Source organism: Pongo pygmaeus, chromosome 9 (assembly GCF_028885625.2).
Source record: "Pongo pygmaeus isolate AG05252 chromosome 9, NHGRI_mPonPyg2-v2.0_pri, whole genome shotgun sequence".
NCBI lineage: Eukaryota > Metazoa > Chordata > Mammalia > Primates > Hominidae > Pongo > Pongo pygmaeus.
Window position 1 is genome coordinate 6,375,492 of NC_072382.2, and position 15,212 is coordinate 6,390,703.

General features: G+C 43.9%; 1 protein-coding gene across 50 annotated transcripts in view; it reads right to left on the reverse strand.

Annotated features, from left to right (window-relative positions):
• PPP6R3 (protein phosphatase 6 regulatory subunit 3) overlaps positions 1-15,212 on the reverse strand; it is a 153,366-nt gene that overhangs the window by 60,073 nt on the left and 78,081 nt on the right. For all 50 annotated transcript variants that reach the window (XM_063670799.1, XM_063670808.1, XM_054439251.2 and 47 more), the window contains 4 exons: positions 10,286-10,472; positions 7,088-7,225; positions 4,114-4,179; positions 1,046-1,158 (listed from right to left, as the gene is read on the reverse strand). In XM_063670799.1, the coding sequence (XP_063526869.1) occupies positions 1,046-1,158; positions 4,114-4,179; positions 7,088-7,225; positions 10,286-10,472 (504 nt within the window). The remainder of the gene's footprint in view (positions 1-1,045; positions 1,159-4,113; positions 4,180-7,087; positions 7,226-10,285; positions 10,473-15,212) is intronic.

Here is a 15,212-nt window from a genome sequence, read left to right on the forward strand (position 1 = left end):
TAATTAATATCACAATTAGTATTTGAATGTGGCGTGTCTTATATGTTTTAAAGGACTATATATGCCATAGTGCAAGAATTACTAAAATGGGACAGGTAAGATGCCATTTTACTCGGAAGACGGCAATCTTTTGTAGTTTTGCTACTTCAGAGAACTCAACCCCTTCGTATCCTACATGCTAGGAAAACACAACTCCACTTCGCAAAGACAGGGTTGAAGACACATTAACTTGTCTGTAATGTATTCCCTGCCTGTCTTACATATGTCCAGGAAATAATACATTTTATTTTAATAAAACGGCATTATAGGTAGTTAAGCCAAAGATGCAAAAGAGCTTCAATATATAGCAGGAATAAAAAGGACTGACAAAAGCATTAAAAACAACAATAGAAGTAAACCGAAGCAAGATTGCCATTAGTACTTAACAATGCTAGCTGTATGCATACTTCCCAATTATTCTTCCATAGTGAGGAGTGGCCTGATTATTCTCTATTAAAATAACATTCAGCTGTTTGAATGCAGGTCAAATATACATGCTCATGTTGACAGTAAACATGCTTTCTGAAAACATGTGAATCTAGAAAAACAGCACCCCATCCCCAAGCTGTCTTCTACCTAAACATGAGATAACTGTCCCTAATCGGCTGCAAAGATACAATAAATCCTTAAACATCATCTGATCAAAGCTGCTGAATAAAATGCACAACATTCGTACTTGCACAAGACTATTCTTCATCAAAAGACCCTTGGAAGCTGTGACTACAGTTATTTCTAAATGACTACCACATCTTAGGATGGCTCTACAGAATTCCATTTTACAAATAATTGGAAAACTCGAAGTCTAGATATAAATGTCATTTATCTTCTTACCCTGCCAAACTTCTACTGAGATAAAAGAAGCAGGTTTCCCTACCTTCTCACCCACCCAAGGTTATTTTCAAGGGACATGATTCCCACATAAGGAACACTTACCAATCACTCACAATGGTAACACATGGAACAGCATCAATATGAAAGAAGAACAAGAACAGAGTTTTACACATACTTTTCTAGAGTGGCAAGCAGGGGGTCGGGCTCTGTACTGTTCTGAATTTGTAACATCTGGTCTCTGCTCAGGCGAACAATTTCACAAAGTGATTGTGATGCATTTGAATGTCGCTAAAGGAAAAAAGTACAATTTTAACCATAAAACATGTTAGAAGTTAAATTTATAATTTAAAAATGAAAGGGAAAGTTATTTAATAACACAAATTAACACTGGCCATAAGCTTCAGTGAGCAAAAGGTCAAGGCCAAGAGAGATCACATCACGAGCATTGTATTTTGTCAGGCGAATGAGCTTTATAACAGTGCACAGTACCTTACTACTATGTGCAGGGAGATGTCGTCAAGGTTCTGATGAGGAAAAATTTCTAAAATAGTTGGGAAAAAATACAGATTGAGCATCCCAAATCCAAAATGCTCCAAAATTTAAAACATGACACTCAAAGGAAATACTCATTGGAACATTTCAGATTTCTAGGTCCAGGATGCCCAACCAGTATAATGCAAATACAGGTATTCCAAAATCTGAAAAAAACTGAAATCCAAAATACCTCTGATTCCAAGCATTTCAGATAAGGGATACTCAACGTGTATCACCAAAATACACTCTTATCAGCATAGAAGGATGCACATACTTTTTTTGGATTAAAAAAAAGTAAAAGTACAGCTGGGTGCAGTGGCTCACACCTGTAATCCCAGCACTTTGGGAAACTGAGACAGGCAGATCACCTGAGGTCAGGAGTTCCAGACCAGTGTGACCAACATGGAGAAACCTCACCTCTACTAAAAATACAAAATTAGTCAGGCGTGGTGGCGCATGCCTGTAATCCCAGCTACTCGGGAGGCTGAGGCAGGAGAATCGCTTGAACCTGGGAGGCAGAGGTGGCGGTGAGCCGAGACGGCGCCATTGCACTCCAGCCTGGGCAACAAAAGCGAAACTCTGTCTCAAAAAAAAAAAGTAAAAGCAAATACAGTTTTCTGGAAAATGCCAATGGATAAGAAATATTAAGCCTTCTCTCAGTGTATTGACCTTACAGAAAAGCTCTAAAATCTCAGGAAAGCTCTAAAATCTGGAATAAGAAACTGAGCATAACTCAAAGACTGAGCAATGTGCTCCCAATACAGGCAGAACATTCGTATTCTAGAAGAGAGGAGAGCACAGATTAGGATATCCAAACCCACTGACTGGAATCAGGAGCCTAGCATTTCCTTGGTAACTATCAACTGGCCAGTATAATTTTAACATGGAATTCATCACTTAATACAAAACAGAAGTATCAACAGGACTGTCCAAAAACCAAAATTAACTTTCTTGTAAGTCATGCAGAGAAGGTACTGATGTCCACAATGCGGTGTCCTTCTCAAAAAACTTGTTGCAGAATTGGACTTCTCCATTATCAATTTCTCCTGGACCCTTCAGACAGTCCCTACTGAGCAATCCTCTTCCTAGCCCATTGAGCATCAAGTTCCTCTGCTCAAGAACATGAACCTAGTAAGGAGTAAGCCTCATTCATGGAAACTCCTCCCTGTCAACGGGGCAGGCCACACTCCTGTCATGGCTCTCCACGGCCTGCACAGGCCACACTGTCATCACAGGGAAACCTGCTCCTAGAACCACACTCCCCTGCCCACAGGAGGAGGGCTTATCACCCCAGCTAGGTTGAGAGCACCTTCTAAGCAGGGGCTCCCACATTCCCAATCCATGCCTGCACTGGATGTGTCCACAATGTCAACTCTGCTAACAGTAACAACTACTGCAAAGGAGCATACCTTGCATTCTCCTAAAGAGGGATAATGGGGAAGTGACAGTCCCTTTAATAAAGTCGAGGGATGAAAAGTTTCTGAATGGATCAGAGTGAAAGGGTTTCGATCTACTATCACAGAAAATGTGTCTCTGTGAGAGAGAGGAGCCTCCACTGCATGCCTCTTCCTGCACAGCTCCTCTGCGGTGCTCGCTCTCCCATCTAACCTGCAACCTAGAGGCACACAAGGAGATTCTCCCAGCTTCAGGACAAACCTTGAATTGCCCTTAAACCAACTCCTTTGTAGATATTAGGTTGAACCATAGAGAACTGTCATGTCTGTAGGTAAAAATGGATAACTACTGCCAATTTTATACGGCTTGGCCGAGATACTTAAGGTGGTAACCTTATAGATCTCTTCTAGAGACACACGCACCCACTGGTCCCAACAGGCATTCCCTAACAGGCATTCCCTCAGCACAGAGTTCAATCTGCAAACTCCAAATCTAGCTTCAATCCTACAGCCAAGTCAACCTTTAGCACCTAGGACTAAGGCCAAACCAGAGCTTAACAGCCAGGGCCAGGAAGTATAACAACAAAGTTACTGTAGGGGCTCAATGGTGACCAACATCCCACTTCACTGCCTGCAAAGCTGTAACCAGACTGGATAAAACAAATGCAAATGTGGCCACATCGGCTGCTACAGATGGGTATAAAAATAAAAAGGAGGCCGGGCACAGTGGCTCACGGCTGTAATCCCAGCACTTTGGGAGGCCGAGGCTGGCAGATCACAAGGTCAGGAATTCAAGACCAGCCTGGCCAAGATGGTGAAACCCCAGTCTCTACTAAAAATACAAAAATTAGCCAGGCATGGTGGCAGGCACCTGTAATCCCAGCTACTCGGGAAGCTGAGGCAGAGAACTGCTTGAAACTGGGAGGTGGAGGTTGCAGTGAGCTAAGATCGCGCCACTGCATTCCAGCCTAGGCGACAGAGTGAGACTCTGTCTCAAAGGGGAGAAAAAAAAGTAAAAAGGAGCATGAACAAAAGAGGTTTGTACAAAAACCAGCTGGTTCAGCATGAAATACTGGCTCTAGAAAGGAGATGGTGCTATAACAAGGGCCTGCTGTTGTACGTTTCTGGAAATTTTCTGAGTATTGGCAAAATGTAATATTGTTTAGAAAAGTATCAACTTTAAGAACACTAGATTGCTGCTATTCTCCCTGTATGCTCTGATCATGTTCACATTTAATATAAGTATGCTCTGTGCCCAATAAACAGTTTGTTTTTTTTTTTCTAATCACGTTTACAGTCACACAAGTGAACTTACATCTTCTTCTTGCGATGGATGAACTATTTCCACAAGCCTCTGGATAATTTTCTCCTCATTTAACCACTGTAAAACACATTGTAGAAGTAATCATAGCAATGAGTGGCTCTTGTTCAAGCCCCAATGTAGATTAACATACTTGGAAATATCCATCACATTTTAAGTAGAATGTTACAGGTTTCTCTGGACTTTGAACACTACAGAAAATTAAAAGTCCCCCAAGGAAAATGCCAGTGAATACATTGTTTTAACAATGGCCAACAGTACCAACAACTCCCCAAATTACAATACCCACACACTAAAATTCTATATATCAGCTTCTTAGCCATGAGGTCGCCCCCAGACATTTAGGACTAAAAGGGTTTGTAGGTTAGTTCTTAAGAAGAGAGGGCGGGGAGATTAAGAAGGATGGAATTTATACATTTTCTATAAGAGCACGTTCATTCCAAGCTTCAGAAAGACTGAGAAGAGCAATATTTAGCACCAAGTCTCTAGGTTAAGAAAAACATAGGATGAACAAACGGGACTTGTAGATTACAAAACCAAACCCACTGCAGGAAACGTGGGGGCTGGAGGAAGCACAGAGGCAGAGTTTATCCGCCCTGTCATGTGCTGGCAAAGAGCTATGGCCATCTCCTTTTAATCCATGTATGAAATGCTACAGTGAATGAAAACATAAAAGGAATCCAAATTCAGAAAAAATAAATGAAAAATCATCTGGCTTAACATTAATGCCATAAGAAGCCAAAACACCATCATCAACAAGGCAGCTCACTACCTAGAAAGGACACCACCCCTCCTCTGCTCATAAAAAGCCCGAAAAGCTAAAGGAGACCAGGGCGGGCAGCGGGGGCAGAAATCAAACACAATTTGCTTAAGGAACAGACAAGAAACCCTGACACTCTCTGGCTGCTCAACGAAAACAGCAATTAAAGGAAAATGTGAAGCTATTAGGTAGGCACCACAGAAGTAGAGGCCCAACTTCATATTTTAAGATCTGTTTTAAAATGTGCACACAAATTCTCTGAGAATCTTGTTCAAATGTATATTCTGATTCAGTAGGCCAAGGAAGAGACCTGAGATTACAGATCTCTAACAAGCTCACAAGTGATGTCTAGGACCACTCCTTGAGTAATAATGTCCTGAAAGAGAGGAGAGTAAACATCTGTATGAGGGGCGGGGCATTCCTGACCACTACAGGAGAAACCAGGAAACTTTCCAGGCGGCGAACTAATCAATCCCAGACCCCTACTGTCTCCACAGCTATTCACAGGCACCTACATTCCAAGCCCACTTCTGTAGTCATCCCCGACTGTGGATCCACAAAATCAAAATAAGACATTTAGGGGTTTCTAACTAACCTTTCCCCAACCTACACCTTTATCAACCTCCTATCGCTCTCTCTCTCCAGAAACACACTGATTCCTTTGGAAACCAGACAGGTCCTAAACTTGAACCCAGAAGCAACCAAAGGAATAAACTGGCTCCAGCAAACCATCCTGAATAAATCTCTCCCTATGATAATTCCAATATAAAGGTGATAACCCCCTCCCTGTCCTCAGTCTTCCCCAGAATCCTCAACCTCTTTTGAGAAAAGATACATCTACAAAGACACACCCAAAAGCAAAACAGGCGTCCCAATTTAAGGTCCCTGCCAACAGACAAGTCCCAGGACACCCACTAGATACACCCAGCTGTTTACTCACAGTGATCACAGTGCCTGGGTCACCAACAAATCCAGCCCTGACACCATCACATAAATGCACACCTGGCACACCTCCCTACCTCACTGGAACATGCCCTGCCCTGGGCACCACCTGAAAGACCTTCCTCCTCATAGGCCCTCCTAGTCCTTGAGGTCTTAAATAATAATTAGCATTCTCAACAAAACTCATTTCCAAAGAAGTAAGTTCTAAGGTGGCAGGTTAGTATTAAGACGGATAGACTGAAGCATGGTTCTGCAAAGCTTAGAAAGGGAAGAAAGGGAGGGGGACCAGGAGTGGTGGCTCACGCCTGTAATCCCAGCACTTTGGGAAGCCGAGGCGGGTGGATCACCTGAGGTTAGGAGTTCGAGACCAGCCTGACCAACATGATGAAACCCTGTCTCTACTAAGAATAAAAAAATTAGCCAGGTGTGGTGGTAGACACCTGTAATCCCAGCTACTCAGGAGACTGAGACAAGAAAGTTGCTTGAACCTGGGAGGCAGAGGTTGCAGTGAGCCGAGATCACACCACTGCACTCCAGCCTGGGCGACAGAGTGAGACTCCCAACTCAAAAAAGAAAGGAAGAGGGAAAGATACAAAAGACAAGAAGAGAAGGCAGAGATGGGAGCCTGGGAGAAACCTTATTTTCAAGTTACTCACACCCTCCCCTCTTCCCACCCAAATTCTACCTGAGACATCTATTCAAGAGGCACACATCCTAAACATCACCATCTATCTACATTTTAAAATATGTCCTTCTCAAAGTAAACTCTGTTCTCCTTATCCTTTGCTCCTCTGTACCCATGAGAAGAGAATTACTTCTGAAGCCTGAATCCCTGGATACATCAACTCCTCTCCGTTTTGACCTTCAGAGGTGGCCCTGAAGAGTGTGGCCTCATAACATACTCAAATGGGACTTAGAGCTCCCAACCCTCTCATTTCTGCTTTTACCATCAGAACCAGCTTTAAGACAAATGCTCAACCCATAAAGTCTGCCACCCCCATAAAAAGCAAACCAGCAAAAAGGAAAAAACACTCACAACAAAACATCCTACATACCTAGGGATGTGCCCATCTGAAATTCTAGTTCTGCAAAATCTGGATCTCTTCCTATCTTGGAACCTTTCTTCCCCACCCTGTTACCTGCTCCCCAGACAACCCTCTGCTACCAACCCTAATCCCATGCATTTCTTCCCAGCACACAGTAGCCTGGTGGACTCACATGCCAGCACCCTAACCCCAGTCAACAGCAGGTCAGAATTCTACTCACATTCAGCACATCTTGCCTGGGCTGTGGAGGTTCAATACACGTCAGGAGCCTGAGCAACAAATCCATGATAGCAGAAGTTCCTATGTGCTTTATAATAAGGTCTACAAAATCATGCTTCTTCTTTAAGAAATCCACAATCTAGAGAAGAATAGATCAGAAACTGAAAGACATGTAACTTGGAAACTATAAAGTTTACCTTTTAAGTCCCAACCCCGACTCCTCCAAGTTCTACCACTACTTCAGGTTGAGAAATGGCAAATGCTGAATTAGCAACAAGGTATCAAATTGGAAAGCCTGGCTGATAGTTACAATACTCAAAAACCCCTTGGAAAAAAAACCCTAAATTAGCACATGTCCATTAATACAAATACAACTTAACAGAATCTTTTATTTCTATTCACTTTCATTATTCATTCTCAAAGAATGGGGATCAAAAATTTAATATGCCTATAAAGAGCAAGAGAACATAGCATTTTACAGTTTATGAACATAAAGCATGTCTATTAGATTTTGCGCTAAAATAAGTAATATTCAAAATCCTAATTGGACTCTAACAAGTATGAGAAAAAAATTTCAAAACAAAGATTTCTACTCCAGTCAAAGTAACTAACTCACCTGGCTACACAAACATCGCCTTTGATTTTGACTTCACCAATTCACTCCAATAGCTTAGCACAAGAAGGGCAGCTGGTGGAGAGGCAGAGAGCTAGCTACCCTGAAGGAAACGTGAGAATGGCCACGGAAATCAGGCCCCTGTTGCTGGTCTCTTCTGCTCTGGGAGACCAGGGAGATGACTCTGTCCCATGCATCCCCGTGTCCCATGCAGCCTTGTTGCCTCTGCCTCTGTCCATGTGTACGTGTCATCTATTCCCAAACCCCCTGCGAGTCCCAGGGGGAGTGTCGCAGCTGCTATATAACAGGATCTCACTGAAATTTCTCAAAAGCCCTGGGGCGTGGGGGGTTGGATAACTCAACCCCACCCCCACACCCCATTAGAGATGAGGAAACCAAGGCTCAGAAAGTATCTTCCAGAGCTAAAAGGTGGCTGCCTGGGATTTAAAATTGGATTTGGATGCCACAAAAGCCACAATCTTTCCATTATGCCACATGAAGTCTAATAGCCAGAGATGACAACTAAAACTGCTTCATACAATTAGGTATAAATACAGGATTAACCAATACACATTGCTTCTCTAGACAATGAGGTCAAGCATTATGATATAAAACTTCAAGAAATGACATGACACATAAATAATTCACTCACAATTGGGTCCCACAAGTTTTTAAAAGGACAGTAGAGGAGAAAGGATGAAAAAAGTTACATGTGACCAAAGTATTCCATAATTCAGTGCCAGAAACACCAAACCTGGAGCCCAAAGGAATAAATCCCAGCTAGTGCAGTGGACAGTACAGCACTGTCAATAGGGACCTGTGGCACAGATGATGCCGCTGGGGTGCTAACTCATGCAGCACTGAAGATGCCCCACCACCTGACTTCCTGTTCCATGAGCTAACAAATGCCTTTATTGGTTAAGCCAGTTGAGTCTAAATTTTTGTCCTTACTTACAGTTGCATACATCCCTACTCTAATACTATCACATAACAGAAAACCTTTATTTACACTCCTAATTTGCAAAGGATAAAGAAATGCCAGGTTTGATCTTAACTCACAGCCACTGAATCCTCTTGCTATCATTAATACAGTCCTGACAGGGAAGTGTAACAAGCAAAAGGCCGAGGGGCTCTTGTCTCAGAACATAACTGGCAAGGTTTTAAGTGTATTCTCTCTCTTTATGTGTATACTGAAAATCGGGGCTCGCAAACTTGGATTCCAACAGCACAGAAGTGAGGAGAAAAAGCACAGTGAAGCATAATGTCTGGATAATGGCTACAACAACCATCCCTGAGAACTGCCTGGTAATATCAGGGTGATAGGATGGCTTCCACTCTCCTAAAACAGCCAGCAGTTCTTGTATTTCTAACTAGAAGGCAGAAAAAAAGAGATAATCTACATTAGAGTAATCATGATTTGGGGATTATTACCAAAGTGAAAAGAATCTCATTTCCAATCAACTTAGAAAGCTTATCCTACTCCATTAAGTGAAAGAAAGAATGATACCACTTTCTAAAATAAAGCCATGTATCCACTTTGCCTTGGCACAGGACAGGACACACTGGGCCCAAAATAGCTCCAGTCCTTCCACAAGTGCTGATAGCAACAATGGGTCACCCAGAGCCATTTTCTATCATGAAGGATGGCAGGACCAACTGGTTTGACCACTTTTACCCCATATCATCACACCCATACTTGCAATTCTGGCAAATCTGCTATAGTTTATACTTGAATATCTGAGGCTCTAGTTGTTCCCTGGGTGCCTATTTCCATAAAATGACTAAAATCTCCAGATAAGCAGATCCTTTTTCACAACAATATCCACTAAAGCGGTGGTTCTCAAATGTTAGCATGCATCAGAGTTAGCTGGAAGGCTTGCTAAAACCCAGACTGCTGGGCCCACCCCTCAGAGTTTCTGATTCAGCAGGTCTGGAATAGGACTCAAGAACTTACATTTCTAACAAATTCTCAGGTGATACTGAGGGGCTGCTGGTTCAGGGACCACACTTAGAGAACCAAGTGAAGTTTCTGTCAAACCACACTGGATAGGAACAGCACAGCTACAAATGTACACAGCAGTCTATACACTCAGATGTCTCAAGCCTGACACTGGAGAAGTTTTGAGTAGAATCAAAACAGAATCACCATTAGTACAAACCAATCACCAATTACATTTGTGGCAAAGGTTTTTGGTTTAAGCTTCATCTGTGATCATCAATGGGGGAAAAACAAAACAAAGCAATTGTTTGGTGACATATTCAACTGCTTAGTTATTATACTTGCCATCTTAGTTAAGCCCTGTCTTCACAAATCGGTACCCAATATTCTCATCTTCTACACACTTCTCAAAAGAGGAAACCAAAGTATGCTAACAAATTAAGTGAAATTTGAGATTATGCCATATTAGAAATATTCATTAACATACAAATAGTATGTGAGTGCTTAGAATGTTTAAGGTTTAAAACACATTCTCTTATAGAACCTGAACTTAAGGCAAAGTTAGAACTCTAAAGCAACAAGTACTGGGGGATCACCTCAAGGGGATGATCAGCCCTAATACTTACCTTTTGGAAAATCATATTTACCTGTTCTGGTTTTCTGCTGATAAGAATACTTAGCACCTTGCTGAAGAAACTGGCAAGTAGTGGATTCAAAGGGGAATCGTTTAGGAGGAAGCTATATAATTTCATTAGCAAGGATTCGTCTTCTCCCAGTCTATCATTCATCTGGGAGACATCGGAAGTGAGCAACTCACAAGATATATTTGGATACCTAGAAGAATAGGATATTTACATCATCATCTTTATTAACAGTTCAATTACATAAAGATAAACACAAATCAGAAAGCCTTCCCAAGATTTTGTGAAAAAAATAAAATCATTTACTGGAAATCAGGAAATCATTTCAATCCATTCTGTTCAACCAACCTCCAGACTAAAATAAATTTTCTACTATCTAAAAAATTGTTTTTAAACCAAGCTTTAATAAGAATACATTTTCCCTGAAGAAACTAGAGCACACCTAGTACTCAGGAGCCCAGGGAGGTCATGCTGCAGGACCCGGGCCTTCTCCACGATCAGCGAGGAAAGCGGCTGGACGTACGAGCCGTCAGGCTACAGCCTCCTCTGGCATGGGAAGCAGCACAGCTTGCGGACAACTGTGGAGGACACTGGTTTCCAGGAAACTGCACTGCACACAGCACCTTGTAATGACTTAAGGCACTCTGTAGGGACCTGGACCAGCCTTTATCCTTAGATGGGTTGCAAATGGTACTAAGTCTATATTACATCTTAAGAGAGTAAGCATCCTACTATAATGAAGGGGGGAACAGGACATCAGCCTGGGCTACCAAGGCAGGAAGCAGTATACAAAACAAATGTTGTCCTAGCTGTTTAGGAGGCTGAGATTAGAGGACCACTTGAGCCCACAAGTTTGAGGCTACAAAGAGCTATGACTGTTGCACTCCAGCCTGGGCAAGAGTGAGACCTTGTGTCAAAACCAAAACAAAACAAAACAAAACTAGTGCTCTCCACATCAGCCTTCCAGTATCTGGATATCAGCACAGACACAAAGTCAGCCCACCATGAGTCTTCACCATGCTGTCTCTCCTGTAGGAGGCCCACAGCTAAGAACATGACACTTGCTCTAGATGGACCCACACAGGCTCTTCTACAGACCCCACAGCTTTAGAAATGCCTGCACCCCCTAAAGCATGCTTGCCTCTGACAACCAGACCACTGACCCTCTGCAAACAGGCAGCAGGTCCATTTTCTCCACTTACTCCTTCTACGACAATCTCGTGTCTGTTTTCACTAGTAACAACAGAGACATTGAGCCTATCTAGAAGATACTCTAACTGACCCAGGATTACTCTGCTCTTACACTCCTCCCTGCTGGACAGCCAGGACCCAGCGCCCCAACCGGTCATCAGGAGTGGCAAGCTCAAAGGCTGAGCAAGACAGGGAGATGGCAAAATGGCAAAATAGCCAAACGTGGCTGCTTGACAAAAGAAACCAGGGAAGACTGGGGCGGGAGGGACACATATACGACACACCTGGGGCATCCAAGGCAAGCCAAGTGCTGCCTGCAGCAAGACCCTGGCACAAAAAGACCACTGGTGACAAACCAGAAAGCCGCGGCACTTGACAGGCTCTGGTGTGAGGCCTAAAGACAGAAGAGTATGAGAAGGTCCCAAAATGAGCCTTTGTATAAAGAACACAGAAAAGGAAAAAAAACAGACCTGGCAGATGTATGGGTCTTTGGGAAGCAAAGTCTCCTCCCTCAATTTACGTAGCATGGGCTTCAAGATGCCAGAATATAAACCCCTGTAAAGTACCCATTATCCCAGAAGTGGGCTGATGCAGCGGTTACAGGTGCAGCTACTAGAGTCACACTAGCTAAGTTCAAAACCGGCCTCTACCACTTACATGCTGTATAACCTTGGGCAAGTTACTTAACCTCTCTGGGACTCAGTTTCCAAGTTAGTAAGATTAAGACAATAGTCCTTATCTTATGGAGGAGGGAAGTAAAAAAGGCTGGGAAGAGGGCCTGGCATAAAGTAAATAAGCATTTAATAAATGACAGCTGTTTTCATTCCTCTTTATTTTCACTATAAAATGGCAGAATGCTGCTAGGGTGGGTTGGGGAGATGCACTCACTCAACTGTCTTAATGTGGAAACTGCTGACAAACAGAGGATCAGTAAAATGCAGAGGACTCCTGGCTGTCAATCAAATGCAAGAGTGTTTTCTCCAAACTCTGACAGAGAAAGTCCAGATGAGCAACTTTAAAATTTGTTCACTTCTTCTAGGTGACTGGGTGGTTATGACCTAACTCAAGAAGCATGCATAATGTTAGCCATTACACAAAAAGCTCAGAGTTCTGGTTCCAGACAGGCTGGGGCTACTCTCCTTCCCTCCCTCCTTAATATTCAAGAAGCTTCTCAAGGCCAAGCGTGGTGGCTCACACCAACAGTCCCAGCACTTTGGGAGGCCAAGATGAATGGATCACCTGAGGTCAGGAGTTCATGACCAGCCTGGCCAACGTGGCAAAACCCCATCTCTACTAAAAACACACAAATTAGCCAGGTGTGGTGGCATACGCCTGTAGTATCAGCTATTCAGGAGGCTGAGGTACAGGAATCACTTGAACCTGGGAGGCGGAGGTTGCAGCCAGCTGTGACTGCACCACTGCACTCCAGCCTGGACGACAGAGCAAGACTCTGTCTTAAAAAAACAAAAACAAAAACAAAAAAAACACAGCAGCTTCTCAAGCACCCAAAGATGCCTCCACTCCACCCTCGGCAAGACCCCTCTTCCTCCATAGGCTCTGACCTTGCTTCCTTTGCCTGAGAACACAGAGGAGGCAATCAGAAGGGAACCCAGCCCTACCACATCCCGACCTACAGCTGGGCACTTCCTCCTCGCTCCAGGGGAGTGGCCCTTGCTCCTGAGGTCATCTCCTGCATGTGCGCTCTGGACCACAGGCCCCACCCCCGCCCACTCCAGCACAACGCATCACTCGGCGGTCTGCTCCCTCACACTGGCTGTGTTTCCTCTGTGCTGCAACATTCTCACAGGTCATCACTTCCATTTAGGAAAAAACAAAACCCCACACCGCCCCTGATTCCAAATCTGCCTCGACCTACCACTTCCTCGCTGCTCCTGTTACAGGAAATCACTTGAAAGAGTTGTCTCTGCTTGCCTCCAGGCTTTCACCTGGGCCCCTCCAAAGAACCTGTACTGATGGGGCCCATCATCTCCATGTTACAAACCGAGTGGTTTCTTATGAGCAGTACCGCTAACCCACTGTCCCCCCTCCTTCCTGAAGCGAGACTTCCCTTGGTTTCCAGGGTAGCAGCCCCCAGGTTCTCCTCTTGCATCCAGTCACTCCTCCATCCCTCAGTGGAACCCAGGCCAGCCCACACTACCCATCTCCAGTTTCAGAAGCTTTCTTCCAGCTCCATCAGCTCTGCGGGCGATCTCATTCAGCCTTGTAGCTTTACATGTCCTCCGTCCACCTGCCACTAGGCCTCATCTCCACCTCATGTCTAACAGGCATTTCAAATGTGACAGGGCCAGACCCAAACTCCTGCCCTTTCCCTCTGCAATCTTTCTTCACTGCCATAAAGCCACTCCATCCTATCAACTGCCCAGGCCAAAATCCTCATAGTCACTCTTGACACTTTATCTCCCATTCCATACCTAGAGGAAACCCCTTAAGTTCTAACTTCATCTAGTGCCTCTGGAAATCTGACCACTTCTCACCAATCAGGTCCACTAAGATCTTGTTTTTCTCTGCTGATCACTGCAGCCAACTGTACTTCCACTTCTGTCCTCCTACAGTCCCTAACCACAGAGCAGGCAGAGCACTCCTAAGGAACAAAGTCAGACTATGGCACAGGTTGCAGGAAGTCAGGGACCCCAAACAGAGGGACCAGCTGAAGCCACGGCAGAAGAACGTAGATTGTGAAGATTTCATGGACATTTATTAGTTCCCCAAATTCATACTTTTGTGATTTTTTAGGCCTGTCTTTACTGCAATCTCTAAACATAAATTGTAAAGATTTCATGGACACTTATCACTTTCCCAATCAATACCCTTGTGCTTTCCTATGCCTGTCTTTACTTTAATCTCTTAATCCTGTCAGTTGAGGAGGATGTATGTCGCTTCAGGACCATGTGATAATTGGGTTAACTGCACAAATTGTACAGCATGTGTGTTTAAGCAATATGAAATCTGAGCATCTTAAAAAAAGAACAGGGTAACAGCAATTGTTCAGGGAATAAGAGAGATAACCTTAAACTCTGACCACCGGTGAGCCGGGTGGAACAGAGCCATATTTCTCTTCTTTCACAAGCAAATGGGAGAAATATCGCTGAATTCTTTTTCTCAGCATGGAACGTCCCTGAGAAAGAGAATGCGCACCTGCGGGTAGGTCTCTAAACTGGCCCCCCTGGGTGTGGTCGTCTCTTATGGTCGAGACTGCAGAGGTGAGATAGACTCCAGTCTCCCATAGCGCTCCCAGGCTTATTAGGAAGAGGAAATTCCCACCTAATAAATTTTGGTCAGACCGGTTGATCTCAAAACCCTGTCTCCTGATAAGATGTTATCAATGACAGTGGTGCCCAAAACTTCATTAGCAATTTTAATTTCGCCTCGGTCCTGTGGTCCTGCGTTCTCGCCCTGCCTCCACTTGCCTTGTGATATTCTATTACCCTGTTAAGTACTTCATGTCTGTCACCCACACCTATTCGCACACTCCCTCCCCTTTTGAAAACTTCTAATAAAAACTTGCTGGGTTTTGTGGCTTGTGGGGCATCACGGAACCTACTGACATGTGATGTCTCCCCCGGACGCTCAGCTTTAAAATTTCTCTCTTTTGAATTCTGTCCCTTTATTTCTCAAGCCGGTCGACGCTTAGGGAAAATAGAAAAGAACCTACGTGAATATCAGGGCAGGTTCTCCGACAGGCACATACTTGCTCAAAACCCTCTGGTGGCTTCCCATCTCG